Source organism: Barbus barbus, assembly GCF_936440315.1.
Source record: "Barbus barbus genome assembly, chromosome: 38".
Classification (NCBI taxonomy): domain Eukaryota; kingdom Metazoa; phylum Chordata; class Actinopteri; order Cypriniformes; family Cyprinidae; genus Barbus; species Barbus barbus.
The window spans coordinates 3,607,775-3,623,590 of record NC_136716.1 but is presented as its reverse complement, the minus strand read 5'-3'; the positions used below and the strand labels follow the sequence as shown (position 1 = coordinate 3,623,590).

Here is a 15,816-nt window from a genome sequence, read left to right as displayed (position 1 = left end):
GAGAGGGTGAGATTACTAGTGGATACATCTAACTTTTACCACTGATTCTACATTCACAGAAAAGAAATGAACATTTAAAGAACATAGAGTCTTTCACAACACATAAATGCATTGACTAATTGAATAATTATGATGTAATCTTTATTATTTATATATATATATACGCTACCTTTCAAAAGTTTGGTAAGATTTTTTAATGTTAATAAACGTCTATTATGCCCACCAATACCGCTTGTCTTTGATAAGAAATACTGTAACAATTCTCTATTTTAATGTTATTTTTAATATTTTAAAATGTAAATTTATTGCTGTGATCAAAGCTGATTTTCAGCATTATTACTCCAGACTGTTCCTTCAGAAATCATTCTAATATGCTGATTTGCTGCTTGAGAAATATTTCTGTTTATTATCAATGTTGAGATCAGTTATTTCTGTGAAAACTAATACATTTGAATGTTTTATCTTCTGTAACATCACAAATCTTCACTGTCACTTTTGATAAATTTTTTGTGTCCATGCTAAATAAAATTATTCATTTATTTTAAAATTTTCATTGATCCAAACTTTTGAGACCGGTTGTGCGTTAATTAATTAAAGTGTCTTAATTAATTAGATATATTCAGGTAATATTTAAGGGTATGTTCAGGTGAGGTTATGCGATAAACTGTTAAAACTAGATATATTATTAAATTATTATATATTTTTTTTGATCTAGTCAGTTTCTACTCCACGTTCTCCAGGTCGTCATGTTCTTCCTCAGATTTCTTCTCCTCCATTGAAAGGTCCCTGAGCTCCGACAGCGGCACCAGCTGACCTTCTTCGTTCAATCCCATTGGCTGAATCATATTATCCCTGTTTAAGAAAAGATATGAGAGTATTAAAGCAGTATGTATTTACTGGCGTTTTCAGTGGTTGAAGTTCCTTACTTTGAGAGTTTGTTAAAAAGACTGATGAGCCGGTGAGCCTCCTCCTCTTTCTCCTCCTCTGTCATTCCCTCCATCGGATCGGGCTGCTCCTCCTCCACCTGTCCCGTCACTGGATTCACTCGGTCTTTAATCTGACGGTACTCCTCGGTGTCCGAGTCCGAATTGCTAGAGTACTGTGTGCCTGATGATGTGGCCTTTGACCTTTGACCTCCTAGCAAGCCTCTAGTGGCCAGGAGCCCAGCGGCATTTCCATATCCAGTGTACTTCACGAAACGCCTAACTGGAGTAGCCAAGGGAAAAAACACATAGACTCTTAAAAATAAAGGGTCTTTATTAGCACCTATGGTTCTATAAAGAACCTTTAACATCCATTGAACAAAAGGTTCTTTATAGTTTGTTATTCAGGTTATTCAAATTAAAATAAATAAAACATAATAATAATAAAATTGCTTAATCTTAATGCTAATAAAATATTAAATATGTGACCCTGGACCACAAACCTAGTCATAAGGGTAAATGTATCGATTTATATGAAAGCTGAATAAATAAGCTCTCCGTTGATATATGGTTTGTTACAATATGACAATATTTGGCCGAGATATACAACTATTTGAAAATCTGGAATCTGAGGTTGCAAAAAAAAAAAAAAAAAAAAATACTGAGAAAATCACCTTTAAAGTGTTCAAATTAAGTTCTTAGCCATGCATAATTCATTTTTCATATATTTAAGGTAAGAAATTTACAAAATATCTTCATGGAACATGATCTTTACTTAATGTCCTAATGATTTGTAGCATAAAATAAAAGAAAAATCAATAATTTTGACCCATACAATGTATTTTTGACTATTTCTACAATTATATCCGTGCTGCTTATGACTGGTTTTGTGGTCCAGGGTCACATAATACAATAATATTAAATCTTATTGCTAAGAAAAAATTATTCTTTAATATGGAAAATGAAAAGAAAAAAAAGAAAAAAAATTAAAAGGTAATTGTGACTTTATTTCACAGCTGCAAGATACAAATGATCAATTCTAAGAAGAAAAGTCATAATTGTGAGATAAAAGGTTGCAGTTACCTTTTTTATATTTCATTCCATGGCAAAAACTAAAAAACTGAATTGTGTGATGTAAACTCAGATGGCATCACAGCAAAAAAAAATTTTTTTTTAAGATTATGTGTTTTTGGGGGTGAAATTCTGTATTTTTGTCAGAATATTGAGAGGTATTTGTGGTTAATATGTGTTTCTGTGCATCACCGTTCTCTTTGCACAGCACGAAGAGCAGGTCAGCAGCGCAGTGTTTGAGCTCAGTGTCCAGGTGGGTCATCAGTCTGACCAGACGATTCCTCAGGGTGTTTCCCTTCTCAGGTTTAGAGCTGGCATCTCTTAATGGAGGCAGGATCTGCACTCAATAATAAAAAAAAAGATACAATTTGATGAAAAAGTATTTTTAGACAGTGTGTTTCCTGATAATAATGTAAAATAGCAGTCATGCCTGTTGTCTGAGGTAGAGTCTTGTGTCTCTGTGAGCTCTAGAGCATTCGCTCAGTAAATTCAGCACAGGGGTCAGTCTCTCTTTGACCTTTTCACCCTGCATGTGAAACATCACGGTGTTAAAAAAAAAAGTCACAAATAACAAGCATAACATGATTTGTAAAAATGTTTCTCTCTGAGGTTCACTATTAAAGACCAGGTTTTATTGTCGAAAAAAAAAAACGATATAAAAATATATTTTTTTCATCCTTTCTAACCCTTTAGAATGAAATGCTCCAAATTGTTCAAATTTTAACAAAATAAATAAAACTGCATTAAAAATGACTACAATTCTACCATTCAAATGTTTGGGGTCAGTAAATAAGATATATATATATTTTTTTTTAAATTAAGAAATTACAAGATTTTTATTCAGCAAGACTGCATCAAATTAATCAAAAGTAACAGTAAAGAGATTTATAATGTTACAAAAGATTTTTGCTGTTAAATTATGTTCTTTTGAACTTTCTATTCATTAAGTATCCTAAAAAAGTATAATAGTTTCCATAGAAATATTAAGCATGTTTCCAATGTTTTTGATAATAATCAGAAATGTTTATTGAGCAGCAAATCAGCATATTATAATGATTCCTGAAGGATCATGTGGCACTGAAGACTGGGGTAATGATGCTGAAAATACAGCTTTGATCACAGAAATACATTACAATTTAAAATATATTATAACACAAATTTGTTCTTTTAAATACTAATAATATTTCACAACATTTCTGATTTTATGCATTTTTTTTTTTTTTTAGATAAATGCAGCGTCTGTGAGCATAAGAAATTTACCAACCTCAAACTTTTGTTAGTAATTAATATTGACTGATTTTTTTTAAGTCTCTTTAAGGCGTAAATTAGACTTTTAATTGTCTTGTCCACTGCCTTTCACATACAGCACAGTTCAGGATAGTTAGGAGCTGAAAGTAAAAGTCTGGAAATTACACTGATTTATATATTAATGAATGATTCAATCTCAACATATCAAGGAAAATATGATCCTTTCCCTTCACTCTCTCTTCACCTGCTCCAGTTTTCTCTCCATGTACACGAGCAGGTTGTGCACACAGTCCATGTTGGCTCCATTCATCTGGTGTGAGTCTGGAGCCAGAGGCACAGAAACCAGAACGTCTAGACAGCTCAACGGGAGAGCAGACAGCATATTCGCCGCATGCCTGAGAGCACAGGAGAGAGATCAGGACAAGCCTGTGATGAAATCATTCCCTGTGTCACTTTATAAATCCAACTAAAATGTAGAAAGCATTTACATGAATCGCTCATATGACTGGAGATGATGGAGAAAAGCAGACACAGACAAACATGGCTTCACTGCTCACAGTGACACTGGCTAAAGAGAACTACATAATGTGATCAGTTTAGAGATATGAGAGAGAGAGATACTTTGAAAAAGTCACATCTAATTCCTCTTTTTTATTTTTTACTGCAACAAACAGATCAGACGCAAGGGAAGACTATTACACATCTGTCAGCCAAATTAATATGTGCACTACTTCTTTCTGTGTATTTTTTGTCTTGATCTTGTGAATCATGCCAGTAAAGTGTTCGGATATTTGAATTATATTTGAAAGTCGAAAGTATCAACATTTTGAAGTAGTGGAAAATGAATGCTACAGATGCCGTTGACTGGGCTTTTGTTACATTTTTAACAATCAACAATATTTATCAACACTAACCCCTTTAATTCATCTGCAGCTTCCTCCTCCTCACAGGACACTATCAGACAGTGACACAAAACTGCAGCCAGGTGACGATAGAGAGACGCATCTCCCTGACAGACACAAGAGAGCATTGATCTTCTATCAGTTCATTCAGCACACTGTGTGGGGTTTTAATTACCGTACTATAGCATCACCATCTGTCATAGTAGTTGTCTGTAAGGGAGGTGAGTGTGATAATGTCTGCATACACACACCTCTTCAGGTTCCTGAGTGTGTGTGCTGTGTGTGATATTAAAAAGGATCTTGAGGGCCTCCTGAGCCTGCTGTGAGTCCTCCACACTTATAGGAGGTGCTGTAGGATCCAGCACGACCTCATACTCTTCCAGCCACTGTACTGATAAACTCTTCTCCAGCACTGTGGTCAACAGCGGCACTCCTCCCTCCTGCAAATTAAGAAGAGATCAATGCATGTACATTAAAACAGTTTGGGCTTGGGATATTTTAACGTCTTTGAAAATAAAAAGTATCTTCTGCTCACCGAGGCTGCATTATAAATGTTAAAACAGCCGTGCTGCTCAATATTTTAGCGGAAACTGTGATACATTTGTTTTTCAGAATACTTTGATGAGTAGAAAACGTCAACATCTCAAATCTTAGTTTACATGATATAATAGCAGATTTGCTGAAAATGTACTTATAGAAGAAGAAAATGTAGATACTTGTTTCAGCTGTGCTCTGAGTTCGGGTCTCAACGCCGTCAGTAAAAACATCAACCGGAGTGCGTAAAACTGACCACAAGGAGAAGATGCAGACTGAAACTCCTTATTTAGCTTTTCTGTCAGACCACAGAGGAGACTGAAAAACAGCAAACAGTTGGAAAGAAGAGAAAACAGCTTGTGATATGCAAATATATTTCGTTTAATTGAATACTGTGTCCCCCAAAACACTTCAGTAACACATAAAATGTATGGATTTCATTGCATTAGCTCATATGCCTTTTTGTTCAAAACTAACTTTACTTAGCGATTTCAGAAATGACTTGTAACTCAATGGTCAAGCTTTCACTGGTTAACATGAAAACGCAGATGGAATCCGGTCATAAAAAAAAAAAGGAATTTATCACGGCATGTCACAGAATTTGGAAAACTTGAGATGTTTAAATCAAAATTAGGGCTGTACAATAAGTGCATGTGAATCTTAAACAGCAAAAGGGTGATATATATATATATTAATATGTTTAATTACCAACATTTTTGATAATAAATTTGTATTAAATCCTAAAATACAGAAAAATTAAAACAGATGACACGGAATTTCTGAAAATAAATAAATAAAATGTCATAGGGCACTATCACTGTAAACATAATAATAATAAATTAGAAAATTGCTAACATTTTATGAATTCAGTTGATTATGATTCAACTGATTCTGTTAACTGAATTCAATTCCTTTTTGATTATTAAAATCTAATTAAACCATTAAAACAGAATCTGGAAAAATTGAAATGCAATACACAGAATAAATAAAGTAAATACAATTTTTAATCACAAGTTAAACCCCTGCTGGTAGATGTCGTAACTGCACACTTTGACAGCAAAAACCCTCTTCCTCCTCCACGGGCATTTCAAAGGGAGCTTTGTATAGTGAGGGAACCACAAATTTAATTTGCATTCTTCACAGAACTCACGAGGAAGGACGTTAGAATTTGAAACTGTAAGTTGAAATGGCTCGAACCTGAGTTCGCTGGCTCTCTCTTGTGCCCAAGCACTATTGTAAACAATGTTACAGAAGATTTTCATGACTTCCTTCCTGTTGACTTCATCATCGACCTTTTCTTCTTTTTCCTCCTCTTCCTCTCCTCCTCCCAGGCTTCCTCTGCTGTCTCTTTTACCAGGCGTGAGGGCTTTGAAGACGCTGCTCCTCCTGCGGGAAGGTCCGAGGCTCATGTTTGAAAACGTGCTGGCCTTGCGACCGCCACACCAATCTCTCTGGCCCCAGACCACAGGGTCATTCACCTCACTGCTTACAGCCTCAGAACCGTCATCTTCCTCGCCGCCGTGATCATCCTCATCCGCTCGACCCAATTTGCTCTCAGAAATAGCCTCGATGATGTCATTATAGGAGTCAGAGTCACCATCGGTGTCTTCTTTGGGAACAGGTGCGTGGCTGATGCCGCCCAGGTGTGCTAGAGTGAGAAGCGCTCTGTCAGTGATCAGAGGGCCCAAAACCTTTTTGTCCCTCGAGAGAATCCGTAAGGATCTCAGGCATGCTTTCAGCACACGCCCTTGCGGTTCAGTCTGGAGGAACCTGATCAAAACCGTAACCAGAGCCTGGGGGAATGAAACAAAGGCGGAAACTGGTTTTAAAATGAGGTTTAGGTGTGTATTTCTTTAGAAGAGTCAAGGTTACCTGTCTCAAAATGACTTCTGGGCTGCTGGATTCATCATAGTCTGAATCTGAGTCGGACACATAATCCCGCACTTTATTCTTTCGGAACTGCAGAGAACAAAAACAACAACACAAAGTATTACGGGAACATACCGCAAGTTATGGGTGTCGCTAGCAATGCAGAAATTGTACACCTTTAGCCCTCTGGTGTTCTTGCGGAATAGTTCACCCAAAAATGAAAATTGTGTCATGATTTACTCACCCTCCTCTCGTTTCAAACCTGTATGAGTTGCTTTCTTATGTTGAACACAAAAGAAGCTATTTTGAAGAATTTCGAAGAACCAAACGAAAGAAATACTGTGGAAATGAATGAGGACACATCAACTGTTTGATTACCAGCATCCTCCAAACTGTCTTCTGTTGTGTTCAACATAAGATAGAAACTCATACAGGTTTGAAACCACATGAAGGGGAGTAAATCATGACACAATTTTCATTTTTGGGTGAGCTGTCTCTTAAAGACGGTCAAAACAGACTGAGGACAATAAGCATAACATTATGTTTTAATTGAATGATTAGAATATATTTTGCTTCAATGATATTTATTCTTTAATGATTTGTATTTTGAGGCTATTTCATAGTACTAGACAATATTCATCTCTAAAGTATGTATTTATGACTATATATGAAATTACATAAATATATTTCAAATTATACGGCGTAAAACTAAAAATAAATCAAAGGCATTTGTTTGCTAAAAAATGAATGGAATTGTTCAAATTACATTTTAAAAGATGACTTAAATTAAAATTTTAAATGAAATCAAATTCAGGTTTTCTGCATTCATTACCAAAATGTTTAATAATAAATACATGTGTAAATTCTTAAAATACTTACATTTTATTAAAATGTAAGTAAAATAAAAATCAGAAAAATCAAAACAGCAAACAAAGATTTTAGGAAAAACATTAAATGGATGTATATGATTTTTTACATGAGTTTGGCTGGAAAAAGTAATTATGTCTATATAAAATAATACAAATATTAGATAAATATTGCATATTATTCATATTAATATATTTATCAATTTATTAACAACAGAAAATCCTAGGCAGATTCCTGCCATCTGGTTGGAGTAATATAGAAAATCATATGTAATACCATGATGCAACACTAGATGCCTTTATAGCCTTTAATATACTTATTTATAATTTTATAATATATAATAGAATATAGTATATAAATATACGCACTGTGATCCCTAGTTTCCTGTAAGCGCATTTTGAGACATAATTACTTACTTTGAATAGATTAGCATTTGGATATATATTTAGACATGATCCATTTCAGCATGATTTGTAGATTGTACCCCCCCCCCCCCCCCACATATACGGCTCCACATTTTTGTATTTCCTTTTTAATTCATATGGCGATTATATTTGACCACGAAGATAACAAGTGTGACTATTGTTTAAAGACCATATAGTCTTTTATATAGCAAGTGCCACAATAGTCACAAAGTGGGGAAGTCGTGGCCTAATGGTTAGAGAGTCGGACTTGTAATCCAAAGGTTGTGGGTTCGAGTCTCGGGCCGGCAGGGATTGTAGGTGGGGGGAGTGAATGTCCAGCGCTCTCTCCACCCTCAATACCACGACTGAGGTGCCCTTGAGCAAGACACCGAACCCCCAACTGCTCCCCGGGCCGCAGCATGGCTGCCCACTGCTCCGGGTGTGTGTTCACGGTGTGTGTGTGTGTGTGTGTGCGCGCATTTGTTCACTACTCACTGCTGTGTGTGTGCACTTGGATGGGTTAAACGCAGAGCACCAATTTCGAGTATGGGTCACCATACTTGACAATACGTCACGACTTTTTTTTTTTAAGTTTGTATCATTCTGATAAAATTAAATAAACTAAACATCATTTGCATATTATTGGGTTTGATTGCTTTGATTGTGATTCTCTTTGGATAAAGAGCATCCGCTAAATGACTAAATGTAAATGTAAAATAAACTAAAATAAACAATAAAATAATTCAGAAGGTAAGATTGTTCCGTTTAAAATGGCTAAAGACCACCAGAGGGTTAAAAACTGTCGAATCCTTTTCAGGATGTAAGTAGCCTTAGAAAATTCAAGAGTGTATCTTTAAAAAGAAAAGAAAACAATACCTCTTCCAGCTCCAGCCTCTTTTCAGATTGAACAAGCAGCCAAACAACAGAAAAATAAGAAAGTTATTCAACCAACCCAAAGAAAATATGTATTCTGTCAAATGTGTGTATAAGTGTGAGTTTTGTGTTTTAACAATCAGTAACAGAGCTAACCGACCAGGAAGAGAGAGATATATCCCGGATAGAGATATAATGTTGAGATTTCATCCAAACCATCATTTTGGTAAAATCAGCATCATAGCATAACTCAAAAATTATACTAAACCAGCATCACTTTGTAATGTTAATTCAATGTGATTAAGGTACACACATCAACACTGACTTGCTATCTGGTTTGGATTTAGTAGGGAGATTATGGTCTAAATATTAATGAGCTGCAGGCCGAGGATCAAGTCGACTGCAGTATCAGCAAACAACATGCAGGAATATTTCCTGCCCAGAGGAAAACGGCACGGTTTCTATGGCATTCATATACAGAAATCTTAATATGAGCACAGTTAGAGAAGACCTCATTTCTGAATGTGTATGTGTAACTGCACTCAAATATCTCTTACTTTTCTTCTCTCCCTCTCCTCCGAATCATAGAAGAAACACTGTGCATACTAGAAGAGAGTGAAAAAGCTGAATTAGAGAAGAGCAGTTACATAATGTGAGTTTTGGGTACACAGCAAAGTAGATTGTTTGGTAATACATTGGTTTTGGATCCACTGGACTTTGGTTAATTGTAAGTACCTCTCGATTAAATTGCTGTAGTTCTGCCCTCAGTCCCTTCTGATCGTCCTCTCTGATACACTCGATAATCCTCTCTATATTCATCGCTGCACAAAAACACAAACGCACGCACATACATAAACTATAAATCATGTCAAAAACACGTAAGGTGGGGCACAGAAATCTGACAGCATTAAAAATCTGCGAAAATGAACAGTTTTCCAAATCAAAGAAATATTTCATGTAAAAAATGATTCAATTATTATTAAAGCAAAAAATGTACAAAAACAAACGAAAATATTCTATTATAATAACATTGTCAATTCATTTTTTTTATTAAAAATGTATAATAAACAAATGTAATGATTCATTTAATGTAATAGATGTAATCATTCGTAATTTACATAAATTATAAATAAAATATACTGTATATCATTTACTATATAAAATGTAATATTTCATTTAGAAAATGTGATTCAGAATTAATAATAAATGTAAAACATGTAATCAATTAATAATTTGTCATTTACATAAAAGTAATATTATACATATAATATTGCAATTACATATATATATATATATATTTACAGACTTTTACATATTTATATAAATTTATTAATAAATGTTTATATTAATAATTGAAATGGCAAAATCGAATCCTCATGAATATGGAATTTCCACATTAAAAACGTAAAATAATTAAATTCCAGATGTTCTTCCACTCCAACCAAAACATTTGTGTCCTTAATATTTGCATTAGTTCATCCTCTTACCTGTGAGCGTGTCTTCACCTGAGTGTGCCATGCAGGATGCAGTGCTCTGGAACCGTAATCTTTGATTTCTATAGGATTTGAATCAGTCGCTGTCTTTAGCTGCAGGCCTTTTATCTAGCTCTCTCTCAGTTATTTTCTGTCTCTGTTTACCTCCAGCTCGGTCTCGACTCCCGTTTGTCTTTAATCCTGCAGTGCATTAGTTATGCTCTAATCCTTTAATGTCTTTTCACTTCATCTCTGTTCACTCGCACTATAAATAACCTTACAGCAGATCCAGTCCATGTGCAGAGACATACAATAACCACAAGGTGACAGTTCGATAGAAAATCGTGACCTTCAATTGATTTCAGTTAGTTGACCGGTTTTAGTTTTAAATAGTTTTAGCTTGTCCTAAGCCATGGTTAAAATTGAATTTAGTTGATTTAAAATAAATGTTAATTTACTATTTAATAAACAATTCACCGCATTAAAGCTGGAAGAAAGAAACCGGTTTTAAAAGGTATAATCTTTATTCAATGTTGTCTTATGGGCTCCCTTTTAAACACACAAAAACATTTTAACCATAGTTTCAGCTTTTCCTAAGCCATAGTTCAAATTGAATCACGTTGACTTAAAATATCAGTTATTCTATAACGAAAGAGATAATTGTTGAACATTAATTATCTTGATGAAGTACAGTTTCAGTCCACAGTACATTATAATGGAAAATAAACTACTCTATATCTTCCCAGAAGGCCAAGTTTGCAATTCTGATTTACAAATGTTAATAATATAATACTGGGTTATTAAAGTTTATTTTATCCATATGGTACATGTTAGAGGCATGTATTTCTACATTTAGCTCATATGGGCCATATAGTAAAAGGTTATGACATTTACATGCGTGTGTGTGTGTGTGTGTGTGTTGTGTGAATGAACATTTAACATAGTAAGTGCAGTAAAACAGTGCTTGTGGATCTGTCATGTAACTGAGCAATGTGTTTCCTGTCAGGATGCACATCAGTACCTAGTGGCCAAAATAAAAAACTAAATTACACACAATACACCCAGTGGCACTGGTTGGAAATCAACAACAGGATGTGTTTGTAAAAGATAGGGATATGTTTGAAATGATACACACAGCAATTCGCATGAGAATAAACCCTTGTCACCTTTATCGCAACAAACTGGCGTACACAGCAATACGTGCTCAAACAACAGCACCTCTTCTGCCCTTAATCAAGTGTTACTCAAATCCTGCATCCACACCTGCCATTTACATCCTCTTGACAAGAAGTGATTGTGTCGTGCTCAGTGAGTCAAGAGGTGAATCAGATTAAAAGTCACAAACATCTGTCAATTGTTACCAGGAACAACAACAACAAAAAAAAATCTTATGTAGCGTATGTTTTTCTAATTCTATTTTTAGGAGATTTTAAAGCCAGTAACTTCACAACACATAAAACGGTAAGTGACTTCTATGATGTCTACGTCTATAGTTCCCATGAAAATGACCATTAAATACTGTTGTTTTTGGTTTCAGTGTATTTGTGTCTGTGTTTGTTTATTTTTAATTTTAGTTTAAGTTTTAGTAATTATGTTATATGTCTTTCTCATTTTTATTAGTGTTTTATTTTCAATTGCCAAATAATATGAATTTTAATAATTATACAAATAAATATAATAAATTATATTCATCGTTTTACCTTTAATTAACTATAACAACACTTATTGATGCTACCCAAAATGTTACTCCAATGAGTGTGAAATGTAAATGTCTTGCTAGTAGTATAAAATATATATAACATGTATAAAAAGTTCTTTAACGATTATAATAACATTTATGTAGAAATAATCTATTTATTTATGTAGAATACTAATTAAATAGGAAAATGCAAGAAATGCAAGATTCTTTACTGTTCCGTGAAAAATCTTTAACATCCACAGAATCTTTCCATTCCATAAAATGTTATATGTTATAGTATTAAATTGCTCTTCGCACTTAGAAAATAAGAGAGAGAAAAAAAGAACTGTTTGCTGAAAGGTTCTTTGAAGAACCCAAACTATTTCTTCTGTGGTATCACTGCAAAAACATATTTTTGGAACCTTTATTTTTAATGGTGTGAAGACCTATATTTAATATCAATCAGTCTTTGAGTTTGTTTAAACCATAAATCACTACTTTTATTTTGTCAGCTGCAGAAATGGTCTATTAATAAGAAGGCCAAAGCACATTAGGCCTCCAGAAATGTACCACTTAAGATGCACGCTACAATTTCCATGACCTGCTGCATATCAATGTCACGGTCACAAGAAAACAGCAGCAAAGCGTATACAAACTAGAATAATAATGTAAACCGAGTCAGGTGAATTATGTGTTTCTGTCCTTTATCTAACAAGCCATCGCTATATGATACATGTTTGTATATGGCGTACATAAATGTTTGCAGGTGGCACTTGGTTGAAGAGCTTGAGGATCCCAGCAGCTCCTCAGACTGGGAAAACAACTCCAGATGTCCAAAGCAGGAAAAGTGCACAATAGAGTCTATAGGGAAACAGTGAACAAGGACAAGGGGGAAAACTAGGTAGTCAAGAAAAGAGGATGAGAATAGGGGAAAAGGGCTCTCCTTTATATAGCTGAATTCAAATGACACCTCAAAATTCCTGGAAGTTCCTGACTGTCTGAAAAGATTTTATTTGGAGACCACGTTGAGAGAGAGACCTCATATACCGATGGGAATGAACAGAACTGGAGGGGATCTGAAGTGCCAAGGGCATGGAGAAAAAAAAAAAAAAAAGACGAAAGAGATGGAAAAAAGTGTGACTCAAGTCAAAACGGCAGGAAAAGTGGAGCGATAAAGGAAAGCTTGTGTGTGAGGAGGGGCTATTTTAAGAGATGGCTTTCCGGCAGGTGAACAAAAAACCTTTCAGGAACAAACAGTCGCTTGAGACATAAGGAGGTGAGTCATAAGAAGAAGGAGGTACTCAGTGCAGCAGTGTTAGAGAAAGAAACACATAAAATACATACAATCAGCTGCAGCAAATGTACCTGTACCTGAAACAGAGATGCAGAGTTGTCTATTAAGAAGGAAGGTATAACTACAACTATATAGATTGTAAATAATTGTAAATTGGCTTTGAGGACACACCTTCTGACTTAACCCCGCCCCTTCCCTCGGTCATATAAATACAGAGGCGGCACAACCAGAGTTTACAGCTTACATGCTTTTCTCAAAGGAAAGTCTTAGTGGATCATATTTTGCTCTTCTCATCAGTGTGATATTGCTTCTAAGGATTGATGGTCAGGACAAAAAGATTTCTCAAGTGTCTCTCTTCCATGCAAGGTAAGGCACATTTTTGTAATGTGTAATATTACTGTTTATATTTTATTAAGGCTATTATTGTTAACTAAAAACCACAAAAAAATGCTTGAATTAAAGTAAACAAATAAAATAACTGAAGTAAAATAAAATATATAAAAACACTTAAACTTATCTAATTTCAGATAGTTGCCAAGGCATCATTTCTCATGCATTTATTTATTTTTTTCGGTTGAACACAAAATTAAATATTGTGAAGAATGAGGGTAACAAAACAGTTGATGGTAGCCATTGACTTCCATGGTATTTTTTCCTTACCAAGGAAGCCAATGGCTGCCGCCAACTGTTTGTGGTGACAAACATTCTTCAAAATATTTAATTTTGTGCTCAAAAGAAAAAGGAAACTCAAACAGGTCTGGAATAACATGAGGGGAAATTATAATTTTTTGGGTGAACTATGTCTTAAAACTGAATAAAAAATTAACACTTTAAAAAAAAGCTATATACATATTTTTTAAAAAGCAAATAAAAATGACAAAAACACACAACAAAATTACTAAAACTTTAACTATATTAAAATAAAAATATAAAATGGAATTCAAAATATTAACAAAACTATATCATGATACTGAAATGACACACACACACACACACACAAGCTTATATATATATATATATAGACTTATATACTGACCTAAGACCTAAATGTTTATATATATAATACATTTATATTTATAATAAATTGTGTGTAATTTACATCTCTATAGGTCATACCATTATGGAAGTGGCTGTTTTGCTGTTGCTGACTATACCAATGAGCACAACCACACCAGTGAGACAGACACGGAGGTGTGTTTGCTATCAACACACACACACACACACACACACACACACACACGCACACACACACACACACACACACACGCACACACACACACACACACACACAATTATTCACACAGTTTTTTCACTGTCACATATATTTTTAAACAGGACACAGACAGAAAGCCTCTCAGTAGTGAAGAGCATACAGAGGTCAAGAGCCGTGACCTTGATTGACACTGGCAGAGAGACTCCATCAGCCGAGACCAAAACCACCAGAAAACCAGATCTAAAGGCAGCCTCTTCTCTGCTTCTACAAACCATCCTTCAAAAATCCAGAGAGTAAGTGAGAGCTAAACATGAAAGAATATATACTACTGTTCAAAGGTGTTATCATATAACAATATAAACATATTTACTTTTGTGTTGTGTTTAAGTTCATATCAAATATGAATTACATGCATGAATTCACATTTATCTCGTCTCTCTGCAGAAGGCGAGCAGCTCAAAGAGGTTGTCAGCTTGGGACATGTCAGGTACACAACCTGGCGAGCAAGTTATACCGAATGGGTCAGAGCAACGGAAAAGATGAATCCAAAAATGCAAATGACCCAACAGGATATGGACGCTAAGAAAACACATCACAGATGAGCTTCTGCTCATTCATCAGAGAACAGAATGTAGTTGACTGGTACTGCTCAGAATGTTGCTATTATATATATATAAAAGAGTTCAAATAAGTTAACTAATTTGGATATTGTATTAACTAATTAACTAAGATATTGCATGTCTTTGATAGACTTTGTTAAGGCTGCTCTTATTGTATAAAGGTTATATGTATTCTATATATAAAAAAAACAAAATGTACATAAAGGTGACAAAAGTCTACAGTTTGTGTTGCCCAACAATATACATATTTACCTGGTTCTTGTGAAGATAGAGGATACAATAAAGGAAAATATGCCAATTATTTTGTACTTTAAAGTGTCAAAAGCATAAAAAAAAACTTTTTAGTGAATATCTCCATAAATATTCAATTATACTGTATATATATATATATTAATATAAATAATTGTTTTTTAAATGCATCCTTGTATTTTAATATACATTAAAAATAATAAAAAAATAAATAAATAAAATTGTTATTAAATTAACAAATACAATTTACAAAACGTGACGAGGGGGACATTTTAGGGTAAAACTTTACCCTAAAGGAAACCACCCTGAGCTTTAATTTAAGTGTATTCACATCACAATTGGAGAAAAAGTGAAGGAATGACAGCTCTTTCATATGTACCTCTCCCCTTTTTCAAGGGACCATAAGCAATTGGACAATTGACTCAAAAGCCATTTCATGGACAGATGTGGGCTATTCCTTCATTATTTCGAACCTACAGGCAAAGTATCACCCCATGCAAGTGAAACAGACAATTGTTAGGATTCAAAAACAAAATAAATACATCAGAGAGATAGCAGGAACATTCAGAGTAGCCAAATCAACAGTTTGCTGCATTCTG

General features: G+C 34.4%; 2 protein-coding genes across 2 annotated transcripts; one reads left to right on the top strand and one right to left on the bottom strand.

Annotated features, from left to right (window-relative positions):
• Nucleotides 1–381: 381 nt before the first annotated feature.
• LOC306857602 (chaperone Ric-8A-like) lies at nucleotides 382–10,349 on the bottom strand. The gene is made up of 14 exons (XM_079397621.1): nucleotides 10,179–10,349; nucleotides 9,427–9,512; nucleotides 9,249–9,296; nucleotides 8,695–8,712; nucleotides 6,551–6,637; nucleotides 5,876–6,471; nucleotides 4,861–4,996; nucleotides 4,396–4,584; nucleotides 4,157–4,251; nucleotides 3,487–3,637; nucleotides 2,425–2,520; nucleotides 2,187–2,331; nucleotides 927–1,206; nucleotides 382–852 (listed from the first exon to the last, which is right to left on the bottom strand). The coding sequence occupies exons 1-14, from the start codon at nucleotides 10,207–10,209 to the stop codon at nucleotides 723–725; spliced, it is 2,088 nt and encodes a 695-aa protein (XP_079253747.1). The 5' UTR covers nucleotides 10,210–10,349; the 3' UTR covers nucleotides 382–722.
• A 3,021-nt stretch (nucleotides 10,350–13,370) lies between these two features.
• LOC306857556 (uncharacterized protein) lies at nucleotides 13,371–15,264 on the top strand. Its single transcript, XM_079397543.1, has 4 exons — nucleotides 13,371–13,501; nucleotides 14,245–14,326; nucleotides 14,471–14,641; nucleotides 14,793–15,264. Exons 1-4 carry the CDS (start codon nucleotides 13,456–13,458, stop codon nucleotides 14,929–14,931), a joined length of 438 nt encoding a protein of 145 aa, XP_079253669.1. The 5' UTR covers nucleotides 13,371–13,455; the 3' UTR covers nucleotides 14,932–15,264.
• Nucleotides 15,265–15,816: the final 552 nt, after the last annotated feature.

Bases quoted from the DNA above. Each gene is read 5' to 3' on its own strand.
- LOC306857602 (XM_079397621.1), bottom strand. From the start codon at position 10,209: ATGGCACACTCAGGTGAAGACACGCTCACAG. The intron at 4,252-4,395 runs GTGTGTGTATGC...TGTGTCTGTCAG, and splicing joins ACACTCAGGAACCTGAAGAG to GGAGATGCGTCTCTCTATCG. The intron at 853-926 runs GTAAGGAACTTC...TTTCTTAAACAG, and splicing joins CTTTTTAACAAACTCTCAAA to GGATAATATGATTCAGCCAA.
- LOC306857556 (XM_079397543.1), top strand. From the start codon at position 13,456: ATGGTCAGGACAAAAAGATTTCTCAAGTGTCTCTCTTCCATGCAAG. The intron at 14,327-14,470 runs GTGTGTTTGCTA...ATTTTTAAACAG, and splicing joins CCAGTGAGACAGACACGGAG to GACACAGACAGAAAGCCTCT. The intron at 14,642-14,792 runs GTAAGTGAGAGC...GTCTCTCTGCAG, and splicing joins ATCCTTCAAAAATCCAGAGA to AAGGCGAGCAGCTCAAAGAG.